Source organism: Lepisma saccharinum, chromosome 1 (genome assembly GCF_977018435.1).
Source record: "Lepisma saccharinum chromosome 1, izLepSacc3.1, whole genome shotgun sequence".
Taxonomy (NCBI): domain Eukaryota; kingdom Metazoa; phylum Arthropoda; class Insecta; order Zygentoma; family Lepismatidae; genus Lepisma; species Lepisma saccharinum.
The window spans coordinates 106,357,336-106,377,726 of NC_139229.1; the positions used below are offsets into that span (position 1 = coordinate 106,357,336).

The following is a 20,391-nucleotide window of genomic DNA, read 5'->3' on the forward strand; positions in this document are numbered from 1 at the left end:
GCTGAAATTACGCATGATAGTGAAAGTGCGATAGGGGACCGAAGGGCAGAACTCTTCAACGCTTATTTTCATGGTAACTTCTGCCCCCCCGTCTTCCCATGCAGCGTTGCCAAATGTAAGACCAGTCTGTTCCTCCTCCCTAACAACACTTGTCACTACACCCGATGAGGTGAAGGATTTATTGTTGTCTCTTTCAGTTCACCGTGCCCTAGGACCGGACGATATCAACACCATGTTCCTCAGGAAAACTGTGCAATCCCTGTGCTATCCCCTCTCCATTCTCTTGAACAGATGTTTTTCGGAAGGCATCTTTCCTCATGCTTGGAAACAAGCTAACATCACACCGATTCACAAAAGTGGTAACAAAAATTTTGTTTCATCTTACAGACCAATCTACTTACTCTCTCCTCTGTCCATCATCTGTGAAAAAGTAATCAAAGACAGACTACAAATTTGTTTCTCCATACATAAGCTCTAAGCAACATGGTTTTCTTCCTTGTAGCTCCTGTCTTACAAACCTGTCTGTTTTACTCTCACATGCTATGAAATGCATTTCAAATAATTCACAATTAGATGTAATATACTTTGATCTGGCCAAAGCCTTTGATACTGTTAGTCATCGTCTTCTGATTCACAAATTATGCAATAGATTCAACATTCATGGCAAATTTCTCACCCTTCTCACAGATTACCTTAGCGATCGCCAACAACGTGTCTTTCTTCCTGGAACTGTTTCTAACTTTCTTCCTGTCCTCTCTGGAGTTCCACAGGATAGTGTTCTAGGACCTCTCTTGTTCATATTATTCGTCGATGACCTTGCCGACCATCTCACAGCTCCCTCTAGCAATTACCTTCTTTTCGCAGATGACTAAAATTTTCAGGGAAATCTCCACTTCCGACGATACTCATCTTCAGAATGACATAGCAACATTTACTTCCTGGTGCCTGACATGGGACCTTACATTACATCCTGACAAGTGTACTACTCTCACTATCTCTCTCAAGAAGAATCTGTTAAAGTCATCTTACTCCATCTCTGGCAATAACATCAAAGCAGTATCCTCTCATAAGGACCTAGGCATTGTTTTCGACCAAAAGCTCACATTTGAGGAACATATTTTATACACCACAAAAAAGGCCATGCGTCTCTTAGGTTTACTCTACCGTTTCACTGAAATTAGTGACATCTCAGCCCTCACTTTGTACTTCAAATCATTCATCTCCCCAATAATAGAATACTGCTCTCCCGTCTGGTCCATGGCATGTCCCACTCACCTCTCCAGAATCAATTCAGTCTTTCACTTCTTCCTAGCTATAGTCCGTCACAGGGTTCCCTCATTACGCATTTTTTCATCTCCGCATCTCTTGTCTTTTCTAAACTTACAAACTGCTTATCAACGACGTTTGCAGAATGATTTCAGTTACTTATACAAAATTGTGAATGGCAAAATCTGCTTCAACACACTCCTTGAGGAATTCCACTTTAGAGTACCTATGCGCACAACTCGCAATACAAGGTGATTTTATACAAAAAAACCTAGACTGGAAATTCAAAAAAGATCTCTCTTTTATAGACTTGCCACACAATACAATGATCTCCCCTCAAATATTGATATATTTTCCTCCGAGTTTGCCTTTCGGTCTTCCATCAGAAGAAATACTTGTAATTAATATCACATAGTGCCATCTCTTACTTATTTTTTTTTGTTCATTTGCTATTCACTTTTATGTTGTTTTGTTACTCTTAATTATTTCTTTATTTTATTTTTTATCTTTATGCTTATTATAATTATTGCTTTCTCATTGTTGACAATTTCAGTGTAAAATGGCCACCTGTGCTGTATCTGAAATTTTCTCAAATAAATAAATAAATAAATAAAATATATTTCTCCAATTGCTCAACCAGTCAGAAAAGAACAGCAAAACTTTGATTAAAAGAGCTTTATTTTTATAATTTAAGAAATAATTATATTCCAAGAATACATTTACATCTCCTGTTTTCAGAATGAATAATACAATAATGCACTTGATAGTAGTGGAATACTTTTTATGTTGGATGGTGCTCACTTTTTAAGTTCTACACGAACCTGTGTGTTTGTGAATGTCTTTTTATGTCCTTTGCAGTAGTTTCATATTCATGTTGAAGCATAATTCAATGGCAGCATAATTGACAGGTACAGTAATAAAAAAATATAGCACTTCTGTGAGACTCATAAGACTAGAGCAGTTTTCACTTAACAGATTGCGAACATAAATAACTAAGTCTACAGCGAATATTCAACTAGAAAGGCATGTGGAATCTTAATGAATGGGAATACAAGCAGCTTGCTTGCTGTTTCGGCAGGGTCACCGACACATTTCCTTCTTCGGCATAAAATCACTCGCAAGCCAACTTGCTGTCAAAGCTGCTCAAAGCTATGGCGAAAGCTTGCAGAGCACACATAGGATACCGGTAGTCCATCGTAAACACATCTTCTGCTACTCGTCCAAACTGCATCACTATGTAGTCAACTGTTGGAAAGTAAGAAGAAAAAGAAATTAGCACAAAAATACAAATAAATTTTATAAGTAACTTTTTTAGGAAGTTCCTTGAAAATTTTAAATGGGGAAAGGCATAACGTGAAATGCATTGCTCATGTGGAAGTATTATTTTATTTGTTCTCTTGGGAATATCAAACTTCCGATGGCATAGAAAAATATATAAACTGAAAAAGGACAGACTGAAATAATAATTGACAGGCGGAAATGTCGAAACTTCCATTTGATTAGCCGTAACTTTAAGATGAAGTTGATTCCCCATAAGGAATTCATGGGTTTCTGAAAATTCTTACTCATCATATTTTTCAAACATCGGATCTGGCTTAATAATCAAGTTTAAAAAACACTCACTTGCAACATGTGGAAAAATTCATACTCTATTGAAATAAATGCACAGTGGCCGCGGTGGCTCAGTCGGTAACGCGTCTGACTACCATGCTCAAGGTCCCGGGTTCGATCCCCGGCCGGTTCAAATCCGGGAACTTTTCTAAGGTTGGAAGCGGCCCCGGTGCCCACCCAGCGTCGAATAACATAGGTACCTGGGGGAAACCCTGGGAAGTAAAGGTGGTCAGGGGCATGATGCTGATCACATCACCCCCACTCACGACCGGATCAAGAAAGTGTGGGGCGTTACCCCCACACCTCCTATACGCCTTCATGGCGTGGTGCTATGCACAGGGGAGCACTTTACCTTTTATGCACAACTGGTTCCTCATCCCCTTAACGTGCCGTATGCATTTTCATTTTATGAAAAAGTTTAACTTTGTTGTTAGTTTTGTAAATATGAATTTATACAAAAAAAAAAAAAAAACAGTTCTTGAGCATCCATTCAAAAATGAATGACCAACAACAAAAATATTTTCTACAAAACTTGCTTGAAATTATGACATTTATCAGAGGTGCTACTTAACTCTCTAATCTACATCAAAGTTTCCAGGTACCATGCCAATGCTCTACTAAGCGAAACTGGTCTCCACAAAGAACGAAGTTATGGAAATGGGAGGGTTCCTGGTTAAGCCACAATTTTCAATAATGCCTCGTTAAGTTGTAATGTATAGTCTGTTAGCTGGTATAGTTGAATTTGTATTCTTCCAGTACATTTTTCACCTGATATCACAAGAGAGGCTTCTTTACTGGAGTTTAAATGTTGAATCAGGTGGGGGGGATGTCGACAGAAGTTGCATGTTATTGAAGCTCAATAACTGACAAACTTCCACCCCTACCTACAAAGGCTAAAAATTAAAAAGATCCCAGGATGATATATTGAAGTGAAGCCTATCATCACTCTTCCCTAATGTGGTCACAACTTTGCTCATCCCTAACAATGCTAACATAAAGGCAGCAAAACATCCGATCTGTACAAGCTTTCAAAGTACGAAACTTAAATCTTAAATTGCCATACACCCCTGCAATAATACTCACCATCACTGTCGTGCACTATCTGGAAGTTTTTCACTGATGCTTGTGTCACTCTACCATGGAAATTTAATACATAGGACTGCGTGTCATCATTCCACACAGGCGTTTTATTATGTAATTCTATAAGATTTTCCATTGTTTTATTTTTCCAGCATTCTAGAAAACAACAATTGTAGCAATATAAACAACAACTATATACATTAGAACAAAAAATAATGACCAATAATAGATATTATCTACAGCAAATTGTGCATGTAAAATTGCCTACAGTTCATACAATTTATTAGATAAGATTTTGTTATCGGTTCAAATTTAATAACTATTAACTGCCAATACTTTTGTGGAGTCTAAATATGGAAAATTTGTAAACTTCATTACCTTTGCACCAATCATTGTGTGTGACAAAAGTGAATTTAAGAATTAAATGATGATTGCTATTCTAATATTCTGATTATCCCCCCCCCCCAAAAAAAAACCCTGTGAATATTTTAAAACAAAACTGGCAGACTGTATCCTATCTTTGCATTGTTACACTGTTCAAGTGAGAATCAATTTTTGGTTTAAACTGCTATCAGCTTGGCCATAAATATTTTTCAATATGCATTAAAAACAACATGTTAAATGATAACAAAAAGTATTTCTAAACTTTGTTCTAATTGAGTGGAAACATGAACAATGGTGAAGAATTTCAGGAATTTCCCTCCAAAATGAAAAAAAAAAATAATATTGGTGCAATAACAGAGATAGCAGGTTACCCCCTTTTTTCTTTCTTTTCCACCATTACAACAGCTGAAGTAGGTTCAGAATTTGTGGTGGTGTAAATGCAATGAAAGTACTGTGTAGTTAAAGTTCCCCTGTTTCCATGTTGCTCTTCTTTTTGCTGTGTCTGATTAATGTCAAAGTGCCAATATCACTGCTGTATTTATCCTCGGCAGGCACGATTCCGATTTCCACCATCTGGCAGTACTGGAGGATGTAGAGTAGTAGGCTGTGTTATTTGCTGTGCTGTGATGGCATCCAGACTGCAGTGTAGTCACATCAAAAGCATGAATTGGAAAATGTTCTGGTTCTTTAGCTAGTATGAAGTGATACCAACTCAAACCACCATATGCTTAATTAGCTCCCGCTGTAGGCTGGATGTCATCTTACACCACGAGCGACTAGGGACAGCTATAGCAAGTTGGAGATACTCAGATTTGGTGCTGTTAGCATGCATCTCAAAGTTTCTATAGCTGTCGCTAGCCACTTGTTACTGAGGAGCTCCTTTTGGCATAGTGCTTCGGATCCTATTAAACAGTATGTCCAGTCCTGATTAGCCTATCTGTGCATCAAATTAACTTTAAAAAAATTAAACCTACTTCAGAAGGTGTTGTAAAAAAAAAACTGTTTATGACATACTTACCTAATAATGTATCTTGTTCAGTTTGAGGACATATTGCAACACGTTTATGCTCCTGTGTCATTCCTGGCAAAATTACGGTCATTTTGCGAGGTCCTTTGAAACCTAATACATTAGTTTCCTGAAAAGATAAGTTAAATAAATGTTAATAAATGCTGTCCTCTTCAATGCAAATAATTCAGTAGCACTTAAAAACTGAAATACTCCCAACATGAATTTTAACTGGAAATTTGATCACTATGCATCTTGTATTAGCATAATATCCATGGCATGAATGCGGGATCATTTTATTTTATCTGAAAATAAAATACATCTCATGGCAGTGCACTGAATATCACAAACAAGCTCAAATTTCAACTGATTGACTGATTGAATCACTTTTTTGGATCTCTTCAAACTCGGATGATGCAAACAAAAGTTTTGCAGAACACTGGAAAACACATGGCCATATTGGGGGGGGGGGGTTAATGGGTTCAAACCTCTCCTGTTATGTTAGTAAACATTTGTTAATTACATAATCAAATCCACAATTAAACATTTCATTATATTACTTGGAACTTTGTTTATGATGAAATGTCATATATTCTTCAATTACAATAGCCTAAGTATGTTTCAGTTTTATTATGGAAAAAATATTCTGTAATTGGCAATAACTACGTAAGTGTATGTAGTTTCAAAAAGTGAAAATGTAGACATATTTTAACAGATTATTTTCGAAAGTTGAAATAATAATAGAAATGTACCCTTACAATAAACAAATAATAATAATCAGAGCTCGAAGTGGAGTGATACTCCCTCAACAAGAAAAAATTACACCAGTTGCGTTAAATAGTTGTTCTATTCTCTCCATGTTAAAGCATAGGGCATCCTCCCAACTAGTCCCAAGCATTAACCAAACACACCCCCCCCCCCCACTTAACAATTCCACTTTAGACACTGATGATAATGTTATTGTTAATATACTAGGTACACATTGATACATACAATGAGACTGTTTTAAAGGATATATTTTATTCACTAATTGTAAACTGTTTAATGATGTTAATTAGTAACCCTTTGAGAAATATAATTATTAACATCAAGCAATAGTTATTACTATTATTGGCAGTCTAAATCTATTAAAATTTTACTACCCTTGGGCTTCTGATTTCTCTATACAGTATATATACATACACAGACATGGTGCTGTATGTTATTCACAGTGCATTTGAAATTAAACTCCCACTTCTTATATGAATGGATAAAGGTAAAATATATCGTACGTAAACTACTGCTGCTAATTCCTGTCGAGAACTGGTCTTGTCTGCCCCAGCTAGGCTGGAACGCCTTGGAGATTGTCCATTGTCATAGATTGTGAAATGGGTTCCTAGGAGATTGGACCTCAACTTTCCAACATACGATTCCCCTCCTCTCGACAAGTCGGTTGGATCAGTTGAGATCAAATAGTTGCTAGTCGCACTCTTTTTCCTCTTCCTGCCAGCTAAAAGGAATACCTGCAAGTACAAAGAGTAAGTGTAATGAAAGAGAAAATATACAGTAAGCAATGGCTTAGATTTCCTTGTGGCAAAACAATATAATGCACTTTACATAAAAACTAGGATCTGATGACCTCACCAATTAAAAATTAGCTTCTACCAGTAGTAGACTGAGGGATATTCAATCAATTGAAGAAAACGTTGCAAAACATATTAATTCAGTCTCAACTGTACATTTTGACACTTTTGCTGCCAAGGTGCACTGTTCTATCAGTCCATGGATCAAAACTTCACTCATGGCACCTCCTTGTACACAGTCATCACTTCCAATTTAATTACATGCAGGATTGGCCATAAATTTAAGTTCACTTCAGATAGGACAGACTTGTTTTAAAGTGAGAGCTGAACCACTATGCACTCTCTCCATTAGAGATGTCCATGTAGAGATGGGACTGGTGTTTGTGGCCCAGTACACTCCATATGGGGAATCTATGGATCAAGGCATAATGGTAGAGAAGGGGAGAAACTGGGTGAGTGGAACAAAGCAGTGTTCGCTGTTGCAAACAGCTGGTAGCTGCAGCCATGTTTTCTCCTCCATGCTCTCACTTTCCCTCATTCGTTAATTTGTCAAGTACTACTTGCGCAGAGGATTTGTTTCTTTTGTTTTCTCCTGAGATTCCCAGGACAGAATGCAGTATCAGAAAATTTAAACATTTATAAATAAAAATAATAAAAAAAGAAATTTGTCATTGATGACCCTAGGGTGATGTTATTCTAAAACTTGCTAGCAATGAAAGTGTTAAGTCTCGGCTGGACCTTTGGCATTCGAATGGGCGAATTTTTCCAAATTTTCCTCTCCATTCGAAAAACCTCTTAGAAATATGAAAAATGTAATGTGTAATGCTTAGAATTCCTTCTAGAGCATTAACGTGAATTTTCATGTAGTTTTCTTTTACTGTTGTCTACATATTATCAATAGTTTAATAGACTTATGTAATCACGAAACTATTGATAATATCTAGACAACAGAGAAAGAAAACTACACGAAAATTCACGTCAATGCTCTAGAAGGAATTCTAAGCATATGTAATTTTTCATATTTTGAAATCCAAAAGGTTTTACGAATGGAGAGGAAAATTTGAAAAAATTCACCCATTCGAATGCCAAAGGTCCAGCCGAGCCTTAACAAGTGACATTGACAGAGAAGGATTCTAAAAATTAGGAGTTACGACACAAGACAATGGATCACAAGTGGGATACAAAAGAAATACTTTAAACTTGCAAACTGTGCACAATGCAGAAAAATGCTGTATTTATTACAGCACTTACGTAAAAAAAATATTTGTCAAAATTATTAGTGGCTATAAATGTATGAGGGGTTGAGAGCCCAAGTGGGGTAACTCCACTTTTTATGGAACTTGAGTTATATGTATAATGTGGAAGTGTGAAGTATCAACATTTCAATGGTAGAAGAAAGAAAGTATCTCCTAAGTTTCAAATTCTTGCTCATAGTGGCACCACTATGTTTGTCCTCCAACAGCTAAACATAGTACTAAGCTATTTAAATGTAGATTTTTCTCATAACGGTCTCCGATGGAGTTACGCCACTTGTGATCTGAACCCCTCATATATCTTGTGATACTGTGTTTCAAACTGAGAGATGTACATACAATCAAATACATTTTCGCACACTGCCCGAGTGGATGTAGTCCTAGTTGCCATTCTTATAGAATGAATACATAACCCTACATTCCTTTTTGGCAGACAACTCATGTAATGCTAAAAAATGAAGAGGAAACATACATTCAATTTCCATGGTCCCAACAAAACAACATGTTATAAAATGTCCCATATTTTAAATTTTGTTATCTCGGTGCCCTGAAGCATGTAAAATCAAAGTTTCACATATATGGTCTACAATAATGCAAACTTCCCCTTCTCCTCCAGACACTACAAGAAAACTGATTCTACAAAGGATTGATATAAGAAACCAAATGGAACACACCTCCTGTAACACAATATTCTGGAAGGGAGAGGTCATGGGAAGGAGAGAAGGGGTTATTAACAAATTTTCAAAAAAAAAAGCTGAACTTTGGAGATAATGAAAGATTCATGATGCTCTCTACAAGAGTGCCGTACAAATTACAACACACAGTACTATTTTGCATACATTTGTCTTCGAATATGACTCACCTTTTTACCATCATCCCTTTCCATATGCAGAAAGTATGTTGGAAAAAGGCCCCTGTCCATCCCTTTGCGGTCCCTCGATATTCGGCATTTCACAAGGAATCCTTGAGGTGCAGGTTCTAATACAAACTGTTCTAAATTACTTATCACTTCCGTCAGAGCTAGTGTGGACTGATTGTCTTGGTTCATTGAGGATTCCTGCAAATAAATAAATGTGTTCTCAATGTTAAATTTAACAGACAACACAAGTTTTCCTTGCGGTTTGGAACACACAGGAGATGTACTGTATAGAAATTTCAGTGAAAAATGCAGGCTCGACTAGGACTCGAACCTGGTCTCTAAAGTTGGTAGAGAAATGGCATGGTGTGCCGGAGATCCAGGTTCGAGTTCTGGTCAAGGCTGCATTTTTTGCTGAAATTTCTACGTAACACAAGTTAAACATAAAAGTACAAACAAAATGTGTGTATATATACAATGGAACCTAAATTTTACATTTTTCAGGGGGCCAAAATGAAACAACTTAAAATTCGGGAAAATATAAAATTAAGAAAAAAAAACTATAGCATTTTGTTCTATTGGCACCATGAAAATTGAATGTATAATGTGGGAAAATGTAAAACTGGGTAACATATAATCGGGGTTCCACTGTATATATTCAACACTTTCTCCTTTTAATGGAAAAATGGTTCCAGTGTTTTCAAGCCACTTGTCATTGTGACCCCACAAAAAAGTTAACTGTGTAGAATTAATCTGGACCTGGATGTGTAGCTGACTTGTTGTTGCTTTGCCTTTGGTGAGTAGGCCATGGGTTCATGGCTTGAAAATTTTTGTGTTCCTGCATCATGATAATAATTGGAGATATACATGAATGCAAAAAGCAGGGAGGTTCAAGTCTAAAAATCCAGAAAACAGGAGATCGGATCTGATACACCAACCAATGACTCCATGACAAAGGAGCCAGTGCAACATAGCACTATATACCCCCAGGAAAAAAAGTACTATTTATATTCATGCATACATGATAACTTATACTTATAAGCTGGCTGTCTCTCATCATCATCCTTCGCCATTTCCTGCATCTGGCTGTCTATAATGGTGCCAAACTATGGGCACTGGGTTTTTTATATCATTAATCTTCATGAAAGTGCATGAAAGGTATAAATGTTAATAGAAAATATGAAAAATTGAAACAAATTGGGGTGTTTTTGTTCTAAACTAATTGATTTAAGTTAAGTTAATAAGTTTTCTGTTATTTTTAGTTATTCTTCATAACTAAAAATAACAAAACTTATTAATCAGCTGTCAAAGGCAAGAAATTTGTAGCGCACTGACTTCAATCTATATTTCTCAATTAACTAGCAATAAAAATACCATCATGTCAAACACTTAAGCAAATCCTACCAATTTTCCACTTTGAGTGCAATTTGATGGGCAATTAAGATTTCTCACTGTAGAATCAAACTATAAACTGTGTCATTATTACAAAATCACCTACTACAATAGGTATTAATGAAAGTGAACATCACACGTAACTTACAGTGCTTCCTAAAGAAATAGGATTCTGGCCATTTTGAGCTGGAGCAACGGGCATGCTTGTCGACCCAATAGGAGTGGTCGGTGGAATTACAGGACTTGACTCTTCATCTTCTCCGTCGTGATCTGACAAACTCAACTCATCAAGATTCCTTTCTATCTCTGCAACACAAGTTCATTACAAATAATTAACTGCTAAAAGTTGTTACACCTTGTTTATTTTTATAACATACATTTTATTTGTTTGTTAATTTCCCATTAATATGGTTTATTGGTTTGTTTTAATTTTGTTGTTGGATTTTATACTTTTTGAATGCATGTGAAGGATGAAACATATTAAAATGAAGTGCCTAAGATTCCCAGACCTCAACACAGGAAGTTGAAGCCATTTCCAGTTTCGAGAAATTTCTAGAACTATCCAGTCTGTTATGGAATCAGTTGCCACTACAACGGTGTGTGAAGAGAATGAAGATTGTGATATGGGAGACAGATGCTACAAAATCTGTGGAAAAGACTTTCCACCATGAGCTTGACTGATTGCGAGATTCAAATCTCCTTGTCTGTAAATTATAATGTATTAATTTAACAATACTTTGGCGAGGTATGCGTTTCATAAGAGGGTAGTGCCACGGCATGGCGGCTCTGCCCTTTGAGCTGCCACTGAACCAATGTATACTTAAACAGATATACTACAAACACAACTACTATCATTATTTAATAAATTTGTTCAGATGTTTTCGTGGATTTCTTAGTGCTACTTATATTATATCTACATACCTTCCTCTCCTTTTGGAACAGTTTTTATCTCTACTGCGGCTACTCCATTGTTCGGAGAAAGAGGAACAACAGAATCTGGATTACCAGGTGACATAGTATACTGTAATGGTCCATCATAGCCTGCAATTATTAATACAACACATGTTAGGATGCAATAATATTTTGAAAACCATATGCTACTGCACAAGAAGCTGCTTTTTTAAAAAAAATCCACATTTCAATACAAATATGAATGTCCAAATAGGGTATTCCCAATTGTACACTTGCATTACATATTTACAATCACAGCTTTTGTCAGCATCTTAATTGCAATCAGTGGCGTGCCCAGGATTTCCAAAAGGGAGGGGTTACGTACACTTTTTCTGGTAGTCAGCTTTGATTTTGCCATCTTTTCGTACCTTTGACGTTCTTCTTTTTTTAGGAATACTGGGATAAAGGGGGGGTTATAACCCCCACCAACCCCCCTTTGGGCACACCACTGATTGCAATAATAAGTATGAATCTGATGCAGTAAACAGTTACTGTAACACAGTACCAATATAATAGCTACTTTTTCGAGTAACAGTATTTAGTTTGTTTCAATAGTAATGAACAAAATTTTGGATTGCCAAAAAAAAAATACAAATACATTTTAAAAAGAACTTGTTGCGGGCATATATCTTGTGCATTTTTTCATTTTAATATAATTGAGTAGCCATATCTCTATATTTTCATATTGAAACACATAAAGTTCATTATAATTGAATGAAAATTAGTGTTGACTTTAGTTGTCCATCAGTAGTAAAGAACAGAATTCAACATATTTTGAGTTTTATATGAGGGGTTCAGGGCACAAGTGGCATAACTCCTTTCAAGCAGTGGCGTGCGGTGACATTTTCCGTTAGGGAAGCACATCCCGAAAAAAAACCAAAAATTCATTGCTTCTACATGGTACGTTATAATGAAGAAAATAGCACTCTGCCTGATACTGTTTCCATAACGTCTAAGGGAAAGATGAATGTCCTGGCGAAGTTGTTCATTTTTTCGAATTTCAGTTGGTCTGTTGTCAAACGTATTTAATGCAACAGACTATCACGGATGATTGAAACAATTTTCAAGATTTTCACACATTGAAATATTCACAAATCCACTTTGGCACCACGTAGTTCTTTCCGTAATAAATAGTAAACAATGCCAACACTAAAGTTTTTGAAGCAAACAAATAGAAATTCACCCGCCTGAAAAGCCATAACTCTTCACCTCGCAAAGCGCTTGAAAAAGTGTGACCGTGGCCAGCGAGTTTTACCAACTCTATTTGGCGGATGTGTCCATGGACATGTTAGCTGTCTTAATAGACCGAACGCTCGGAAACGTATCATCCGTATGTCAGCAATCATATTTTTGTGTATCTGTGTTTTGAAACTTTATAGTTTATTTATGAATATAAATTTTAACTAGCTTGGTGAATATGCTACATCGCTGACAGTATAAAGTCACTTGGACACTTAATCGTGCAGTTCGCAACACTGACGACATCAGCAGGCTGGCCGATGGCACTCTCTGCTTTCTTCCAGCCCTTACAGGTTGGAAAACAAGCTTTGTTTCCACACAACGTCCCCTCCCATTGGATCCTTGAAGGTCGCCGGGGTATTTTTCGGATTTCTGATGGCATTGCCAGGGTGGCAATACTACGCAGATGTTTTGTAGGCCCCATATCGGAAAAGGACGAACCTTGGATACTTGCAGGTTGATATTCTGTTGAGGTAACCCGGAAGAAATAATGAGAAACAAAATGTTTGTAACAGTTATGCTGTGTGCCACCACTGCTGGCCTTGCTGTACCGGAGTGAACGTGCATGCTTTCAAGACAGTTCTGAGAAAAAGCACATTTAGATAACTTAGTATTATGTTTAGTTGTTGGAGCTCAAACATATTGGTGCCTATATGAGCAAGAATTTGAAACTTAGGAGACACAGAGGATGGGCAAAAGTTCCTTTACTCTGAATTTGAATTATGTGGTTATGTACACAGCTTATTCCAATGAATATAAAATGTCCACGTGGGTTCCTCCATGTTTGTTGTAGCATAGCCTTATGCAACTCTATGTCCGATTGTTTATCTGCAACAGCATATCACGGGTTACATTTTGAAACATTGCAGGGACAGCATCTTACAGCTGCTCGTTGTCGGAGTATCGGCGTTTCTGCTGTGCTACGACCATGGAGGAACCCACATGGACGTTTTGGATTCATTGGAATAAGCTGTGTACATAACCACATAATTCAAATTCAGTGTAAAGGGACTTTCCACCCACCCTGTACTTCTAGCACTGAAATGTTGATACTTCACAGTTCTAACATGTAACTCCATTTCCATGAAAAGTGCAGTTAACTCAGTTACTTTCAAAGACTGCCACTAATGGTCACAATAATTAGAACATCTATGTTCGGGTTAGCATTCGAACTTGGAACCTTCAGTGTTGAGATTGTGAGTCAATCACTCAATGTGCTTGAACACTGTCTAACAATTTTTCTAAATATCAAATTTATTTCCCATGCTTTTTTCCAAAGATAAATGCTGTAAAAGGGGTAGAAATAAAGAAAAAACACAGGATAATAAATGCATTTTTTTACAAAACTCAACTGATGAACCCTGACTGTGAGTGTAGACATCAAAGGTGAATGCAGTAATAATAATAATATACTTACATCTAATAATCAATATTTTGTTAGTCTGTTAAAATTAATTTAATGATAAGATATATTACTTGAAACAAACCAAGAGTTAAATTACATAAAATATTTGCTGTAGGTACAAGTATAGTTCACTTACCATGCAATTCTTTGCTTGCTACAGGTGAGGTATAGGACGTTCGACTTTGAGACTTGGTACTTTTTGTGGACCCTGTTCTCTTGGCAGATCCTGGTCTACCATCAGAAGCCTGGACCATGCACGGAGTCTGTCTTTTCTGCTTCATCTTCTGTTCCATCAGCATACGCTGCAAGAAAGGAAAAAATATTTATAATTCTTCAAAGAATGAAACATAATTTTTCTTTCTTCAAAACATATTATTTGAATGTAGTTTTACGTGGAGGGGTTGCATAATGTAAAAGAAAGATCACACTTTTTTTTAAAAAAAAGTTTCTAAAGCAGGAACAAACTACAAACTGTTTGTGCTGACGCTATTGCCACTCCAAAGAATGGGGATTGTGGGATCAGAAACCCTTGTTTTAACTTCACTTTTCCTGAAGCATAAGGCAATATAAAATAACGGTACTAATTTACTATAGTTCAAACAGATTTCTTCATTTTTACACAAGAAACTACTTACCGTAATAAGTTCCTGTAGCATTGTCTAACATCGGGAAGGTGTTTTGTGTGATGTGGGAATGTATCATAGTGGAATTCATGTTCTTTGTTGAAAATTCATGCTCCGACGGAGAATAGCCTTTGGCACGTACACCTACGCACATCATCTCACGTCGTGATTGTGTTTTGTTCATGTTCATTGGGTATCCAGTGTTTCGAAATGTCTGAGTTTGCAACGAAAGTTAGAAAAATGATGTGTCATGGATGCATGGTGAAATTCGTACCGGGTGTGGAAGATCCAGTGGATTTTTTAATTTAATTGAACACAGGATCATGAAGAAAGGAAAGGAATGTCGAAAATGTGACAGTGAATGTAAGCTACTCGTTAGAAGGAATGGGCTGTGGGTATATGCCTATTGCCTAAATTGTGCTGAAAAAGCAGATAACAATATATGTACTAATATTTATAACAAGGATGAGTTAATAAGAACTGAAATTTGTATTGGCTGAGAATAGCAAAATTAATCTCTTTATAAGGCAAACAAATCCACTAAATACACGATTATATCAATCACAGAAGTCAATTAATCATTCTTGATATGGAAGAAGCTTCGAGAAATTAAATTCTCAGCGTCAGGCTGTTCTAATCCCAGTCTTAATTTTTTAATTCTAACATGACAGACTTAAGGAAGAAAACACACTGTATGTCACATTAGGGGTAAGTGCTTGCAAAAATATTTCATAAATGACATGTATAATGTGCATACAAACACATTATTCAATAACACTTCAGCGAGGGATTCATCATCCACTCACTCTTGGTGTGGTAAATAAGAACTAATTTTTATTTTTTAAAACAGCATAATCCATGAGTTGATATAAGCTGTTGCTTACCTTCACATCCAAAAAGAGCTTTAAACATCATAAGAGAACAAGGACATGGAACAAAGTAATACCAAGTGGGTCTGTTCTTATGATAAGAAATTAATCATTCTATGTGCATGTATATATGTATTTATTTATTCATAGCTGTTCTGCACATACCTGCTGTTCAAGCTTCTGTTGCCGTACACTTACAGATGTCATTTTTAAGCCTTAAGACTCACACACAAATTGTCAGTCTGAAAAAAAAAGAATCTATTAAATTGTAGAGTTTAAAATACACATAATATAATTATATGAGAAATGTTGGTAATCAATTTCCTGCAACAATCAACCGTAAACAAATAAAAATACATTGTGAATATGAAGTTGTCTGCTACAATTTCATGGATCAAATACTTCACAAAAAATACATTTTGAACTGATGTGTACATTTGCTAAAACTAAAATTCTGTGACAATTCCAGTGCAAGAAACAAATGTGATAAATTGGATGCATAGATCTTGTTACCAGAGTAACAAGCTTTTTAAAAAATCTAATAGATCATCCTGATCATGGAGCTCTATTTATGTATAATTATGTTCCCACAGCAAGAGCAAATCTGATGAAATATTCTCTTTTCATATGTTTCATAGTAGATGAGTGGAACATTGCTGCAAAATAATGTGTCTGTGAAACAGAAATTTACTGTATTTCCTGCTTGTGTATGAACAGGGTGGTATTTGTAGGGGTGATGGGGGATTTTTCCCCTCTGCTTGATAAATTTTATCCATGGGGGGAAATGTTATATGGCATAAAGTCACTATCTCATGCTGTCCCTAGACAGTCAGCATAATTCACCCCCCCCCCCCTCACTGGAAATTTCTTAAATACCTTACTGTGTATGAATCTAACATTTTTGGTGGTGGTAGGTAGAGAAATATTAATAGAGATCAGAAAATAAAATCTCCGTTAATTACTGACAAATTTTTGGTGCCTCAACAAAATTTATAAGTACGAACTAGATCTATGTTGAGAGAATACTCTAAAATAAATTTGGTATAACCGAAGATAACCGGACCCCTCTCCGATTTTCTTCATATTTGGCATACTTACTAATTGAGGCCTGCTAATGACGAATCTGAAGTTAAAATTTGTCAAAAACGTCTAGAAATTGCAAAATAATTGCGAACCATTGACGTGTGGTTAGGTTAGGCATAGTTAAAATTTTGTGTCGTGGTAGTATCAGGATCTAGAAATTGCAAAACAATTGCGAACCATTGATGCTAGCCCCACAAACCATTGACGTGTGGTTAGGTTAGTTTCGGCAAACATAGTTAAAATTTGGTGCCGTGGTAGTATCAGGAAAATATATATATATATATATATATATATATATATGCTTGTGAAACAAAAAATTTCGCGAAAATCGACGGTTTCCATTCCGAAAACTAACACCTTATTTTGCAATTTCTAGACGTTTCCGACAACTTTTAACTTCAGATTCGTGATTAGGAGGCCTCAATTAGTGAGTATGCCAAATATGAAGAAAATCGGAGAGGGGTCCGGTCATCTTCAGTCGTTCCATAAACTTATATCAGTCTGTTAAATTCGTGTTGTAATGAATAGAAATACACAGCGTTTACAGTTCTAGTGAAAAAAAAAAAACACGACCCGTAAAGTAGGTTTTCACTCCCACCCTAATATAATCCACTGTTGTATTTACATACATCCTTCGTGAACATGCAGTTCTGCCATCAATGTTTATATACATAATAAGTGTCTTACATTTCTGGTGTCATTACGAAATAACTGCATTAACATTGTAACTATGTTTTGGAAAATATGGACATTTTGTCAGCAACTTACGTACTTTGTCGGGCACATTGTCATTTGAAATATCTGGAAATTTGCTACACACCAGAATTACACTATAAAATCTCTACTTGGAATGTGGAAGCTCTCTGGTCACTCCGTTCGCACTCGCTGTCTAAATCCTGAACACAGAAACCTTTACTTCCGCCAGCTATGTTTCCATTTCCTTCGCACAGTTCGTCATTGCGTAGTTTCCAAGTTTATAGGATATTTTTGATTGTCTTTTGAACACTACAACTGAAGATATATGAGTGAAGGTTTTTCACAACAAAACACCAATACGAAACACTGAGGTAGGACGCATTACATCGACTCTCCTGCAAGTCTCTCATCACCATGACAACAAACGGCAGCGCACGGGAATGCTGCTTCAGTCAGGCCAGGATATGGCGTTTGTGTGCGCAGCTCGCGCCAACGGCAACTCACTGATCCGAACGACCGGTGGCAATAAGACAAACCAGGTGTACAGGCAAAAAGATATCCTACGCAAAACAAAGGAAAATGGTACGTTGCCCTTGAACATGTGACATGTCTTCTTTGTCTTCACGTTATCATCTAATGATAGCAAACAAGAGTGAAATGTGGTACGTATTGAACTAATTCATGAAGGAAAAGTAATTTTTTTTTAGCTAATGAGGTGAGCGGAATTTTTGTGCATCCCGATCAGGACTTCTTGTAAAGGAAGAGAAAGAGGAGGTGGAGGTGCTCATCGCTATTTCCGCTCCGCTGTCGCTTCCTCTCCCCCGACAAAACTTGGACTTACTTCTTCAAAAATAATAAATTTGTCTCGGGGGGTGGGGGGGTGGTGAGTCGGGGGCGGAGAAGAATTAGATGAAAATAGTTTATGGATTCAGTCACGTTTATCACAATACCCTTAAATATCACATGACAGGCACGTATCCAGAGGGGGGGCTTAGGGGGCTCGAGCCCTCCCCGAAAGTTTTAGGTTTACACTAGATAAAATGAGGTTTTTGATTTATTGTGGTGTGAAATAAAATAATGTGACAATAATTTAAGGAGAGAAATAATTATCGAGGCAAGACGGAGAATGTTCCGTAACCCTGTTATTGATAATAGCACGTATCCAAGTTGGGGCACAGGGGGCTCGACCCTCTACCCAGGAAATTTTTCAGTTTAAGTTAGATAAAATTAGGTTTTTGGCTTCTTGAATAATGTGAAAATAATTTAAGGAGAGAAATAATTATCGAGGCTAGACGGAGCATGTTTTATACCCCTGTTATTGTTAATAGCACGTATCGAAGGTGGGGATGAGGTGGCTCGAGCCCCCCTCAGGACATTTTTCAATTTACACTAGATAAAATTAGATTTTTGGCGTCTTGAATAGTGTGATTTATAAATCTGAGAGAAATAATTATCGAGACAAGACGGAGACTGTTCTATAACCCTATTATTGTTAATAGCACGTATCCAAGGTGGGATCAGGAGGCTCGAGCCCCCCTTCAGGATTTATTTCTGTTTACACTAGAAAAAATTAGGATTTTGGTTTCTTGCATAATGTGATGATAATTTGGGACAAATAATTATCGAGACAAGACGAAGAATGTTCTGTAACCCTGTTATTGTTAATAGCACGTATCCAAGGCGGGGTTGAGGTGGCTCTAGCCACCCCCAGGATTTTTTAATTTTTTACTAGATAAAATTAGGCTTTTGGCTTTTTGAATAATGTGACGATGATTTAAGGAGATAGACAATTATCGAGGCAAGACGGAGAATGTTCTATAACCATGTTGTTGATAATATTGCACGTAAACTTTTCTTGCGCTTTCGGTGTTGTCGCAGCGCACTTGAGCACTATGTAGAGACTTGTCAGCATTTGGAAGCTGACGCAGGTAGGGCGATTCGTTGTACTTTCTAATCTCTGGAAAGCGGGAGAGGGTACGTTCTTGAATGAGAGAAGGAGTCAACTACTGGCAATATTAACGAATTGATTTATTTGAGGAACGTTCTAGAATATAATGAGGATATAAATACGCGGATTCAATTTTTCGATTAGTGATCAGTCAGCGTCCTCTCTCTCTCTCTCTCTCTCTCTCTCTCTCTCTCTCTCTCTCTCTCTCTCTCTCTCTCAAGTGAATATTTCAGCTGTACCGGATATTGGAGTGGTTTATTAAAACAGAAATAAGCTGCATAGATCAACTGAAAATCAAAGTTTTGAGTGATGATTTAGTGATTCGAAAATGAAGACATTGATTACAGCAGAACTTCCGGGGCCTCAGTGTAGTGCTAGTTCGGGTCGAGGGCTGAAGAGATCAAGGCCCCCCCCCTCTCTCTCTCTCTCTCTCTCTCTCTCTCTCTCTCTCTCAAGTGAATATTTCAGCTGTACCGGATATTGGAGTGGTTTATTAAAACAGAAATAAGCTGCATAGATCAACTGAAAATCAAAGTTTTGAGTGATGATTTAGTTTTGCCAGAACTAAATTTCGTATATGCAGTCCGAGAATTTCATGGTATAAAGAAATACTTTTGTTTAAGCCTACTGGGTTCGAAACACATTCAAACACTTAACTACCATAAAAAGACAGCCGAAAATTTTATGAATGTCAAGAAGAGAAAGCAAGAAGATGTTGCATATGTAGACATTTTAGGCGGAAATTGCAGGCTCTACCGGGAACCAAATCAGGGCTCTACCAACTGAGCCACCTAGCCATCCTTGACTTCAACCGATTTTTCGTTAAAATGTCTACATAGTACATGTCCTGTGTATATCAAGTCGTAAGGTGTTGCCTGTATAATGAACAAGCACAGAAAATATAGGAGAGAGAGAAGAAAACTGAGGAGCATTCCCACCGGTTGAGGAGAATTTTTTTCTTCTGTGGTCAACAAGGGCTACTACTTCGAGGTGACAATGACAGTGGCCTAATACGGGAGATTTTACACCGTGTCGCCTGAGGATTTCACAATTCGAAATTAGGTTTGTGAGGCCTTTTGTGTCGCTATGGTGTGAAACGTTGCTGTTGATTGGCCCATTCCAATGGACATGTATCGCCTTTTCCTTCGGTCTGAAACCTTCCTAAGT

At 37.0% G+C, this 20,391-nt stretch overlaps 1 protein-coding gene across 3 annotated transcripts; it reads right to left on the reverse strand.

Annotated features, from left to right (window-relative positions):
- Window positions 1–1,937: 1,937 nt before the first annotated feature.
- On the reverse strand, window positions 1,938–17,783 carry ktub (Tub domain-containing protein ktub). Of its 3 annotated transcripts, none has more exons than XM_083120208.1 (10): window positions 17,401–17,783; window positions 15,663–15,739; window positions 14,142–14,307; window positions 11,332–11,451; window positions 10,559–10,716; window positions 9,025–9,219; window positions 6,619–6,849; window positions 5,360–5,477; window positions 3,961–4,113; window positions 1,938–2,511 (listed from the first exon to the last, which is right to left on the reverse strand). In XM_083120208.1, exons 2-10 carry the CDS (start codon window positions 15,702–15,704, stop codon window positions 2,378–2,380), a joined length of 1,317 nt encoding a protein of 438 aa, XP_082976334.1. In that variant the 5' UTR covers window positions 15,705–15,739; window positions 17,401–17,783; the 3' UTR covers window positions 1,938–2,377. The 3 variants fall into 3 exon arrangements, with proteins under 3 accessions (XP_082976334.1, XP_082976332.1, XP_082976333.1); XM_083120206.1 differs by having other exon boundaries at window positions 17,353–17,783; XM_083120207.1 differs by having other exon boundaries at window positions 17,349–17,783.
- Window positions 17,784–20,391: the final 2,608 nt, after the last annotated feature.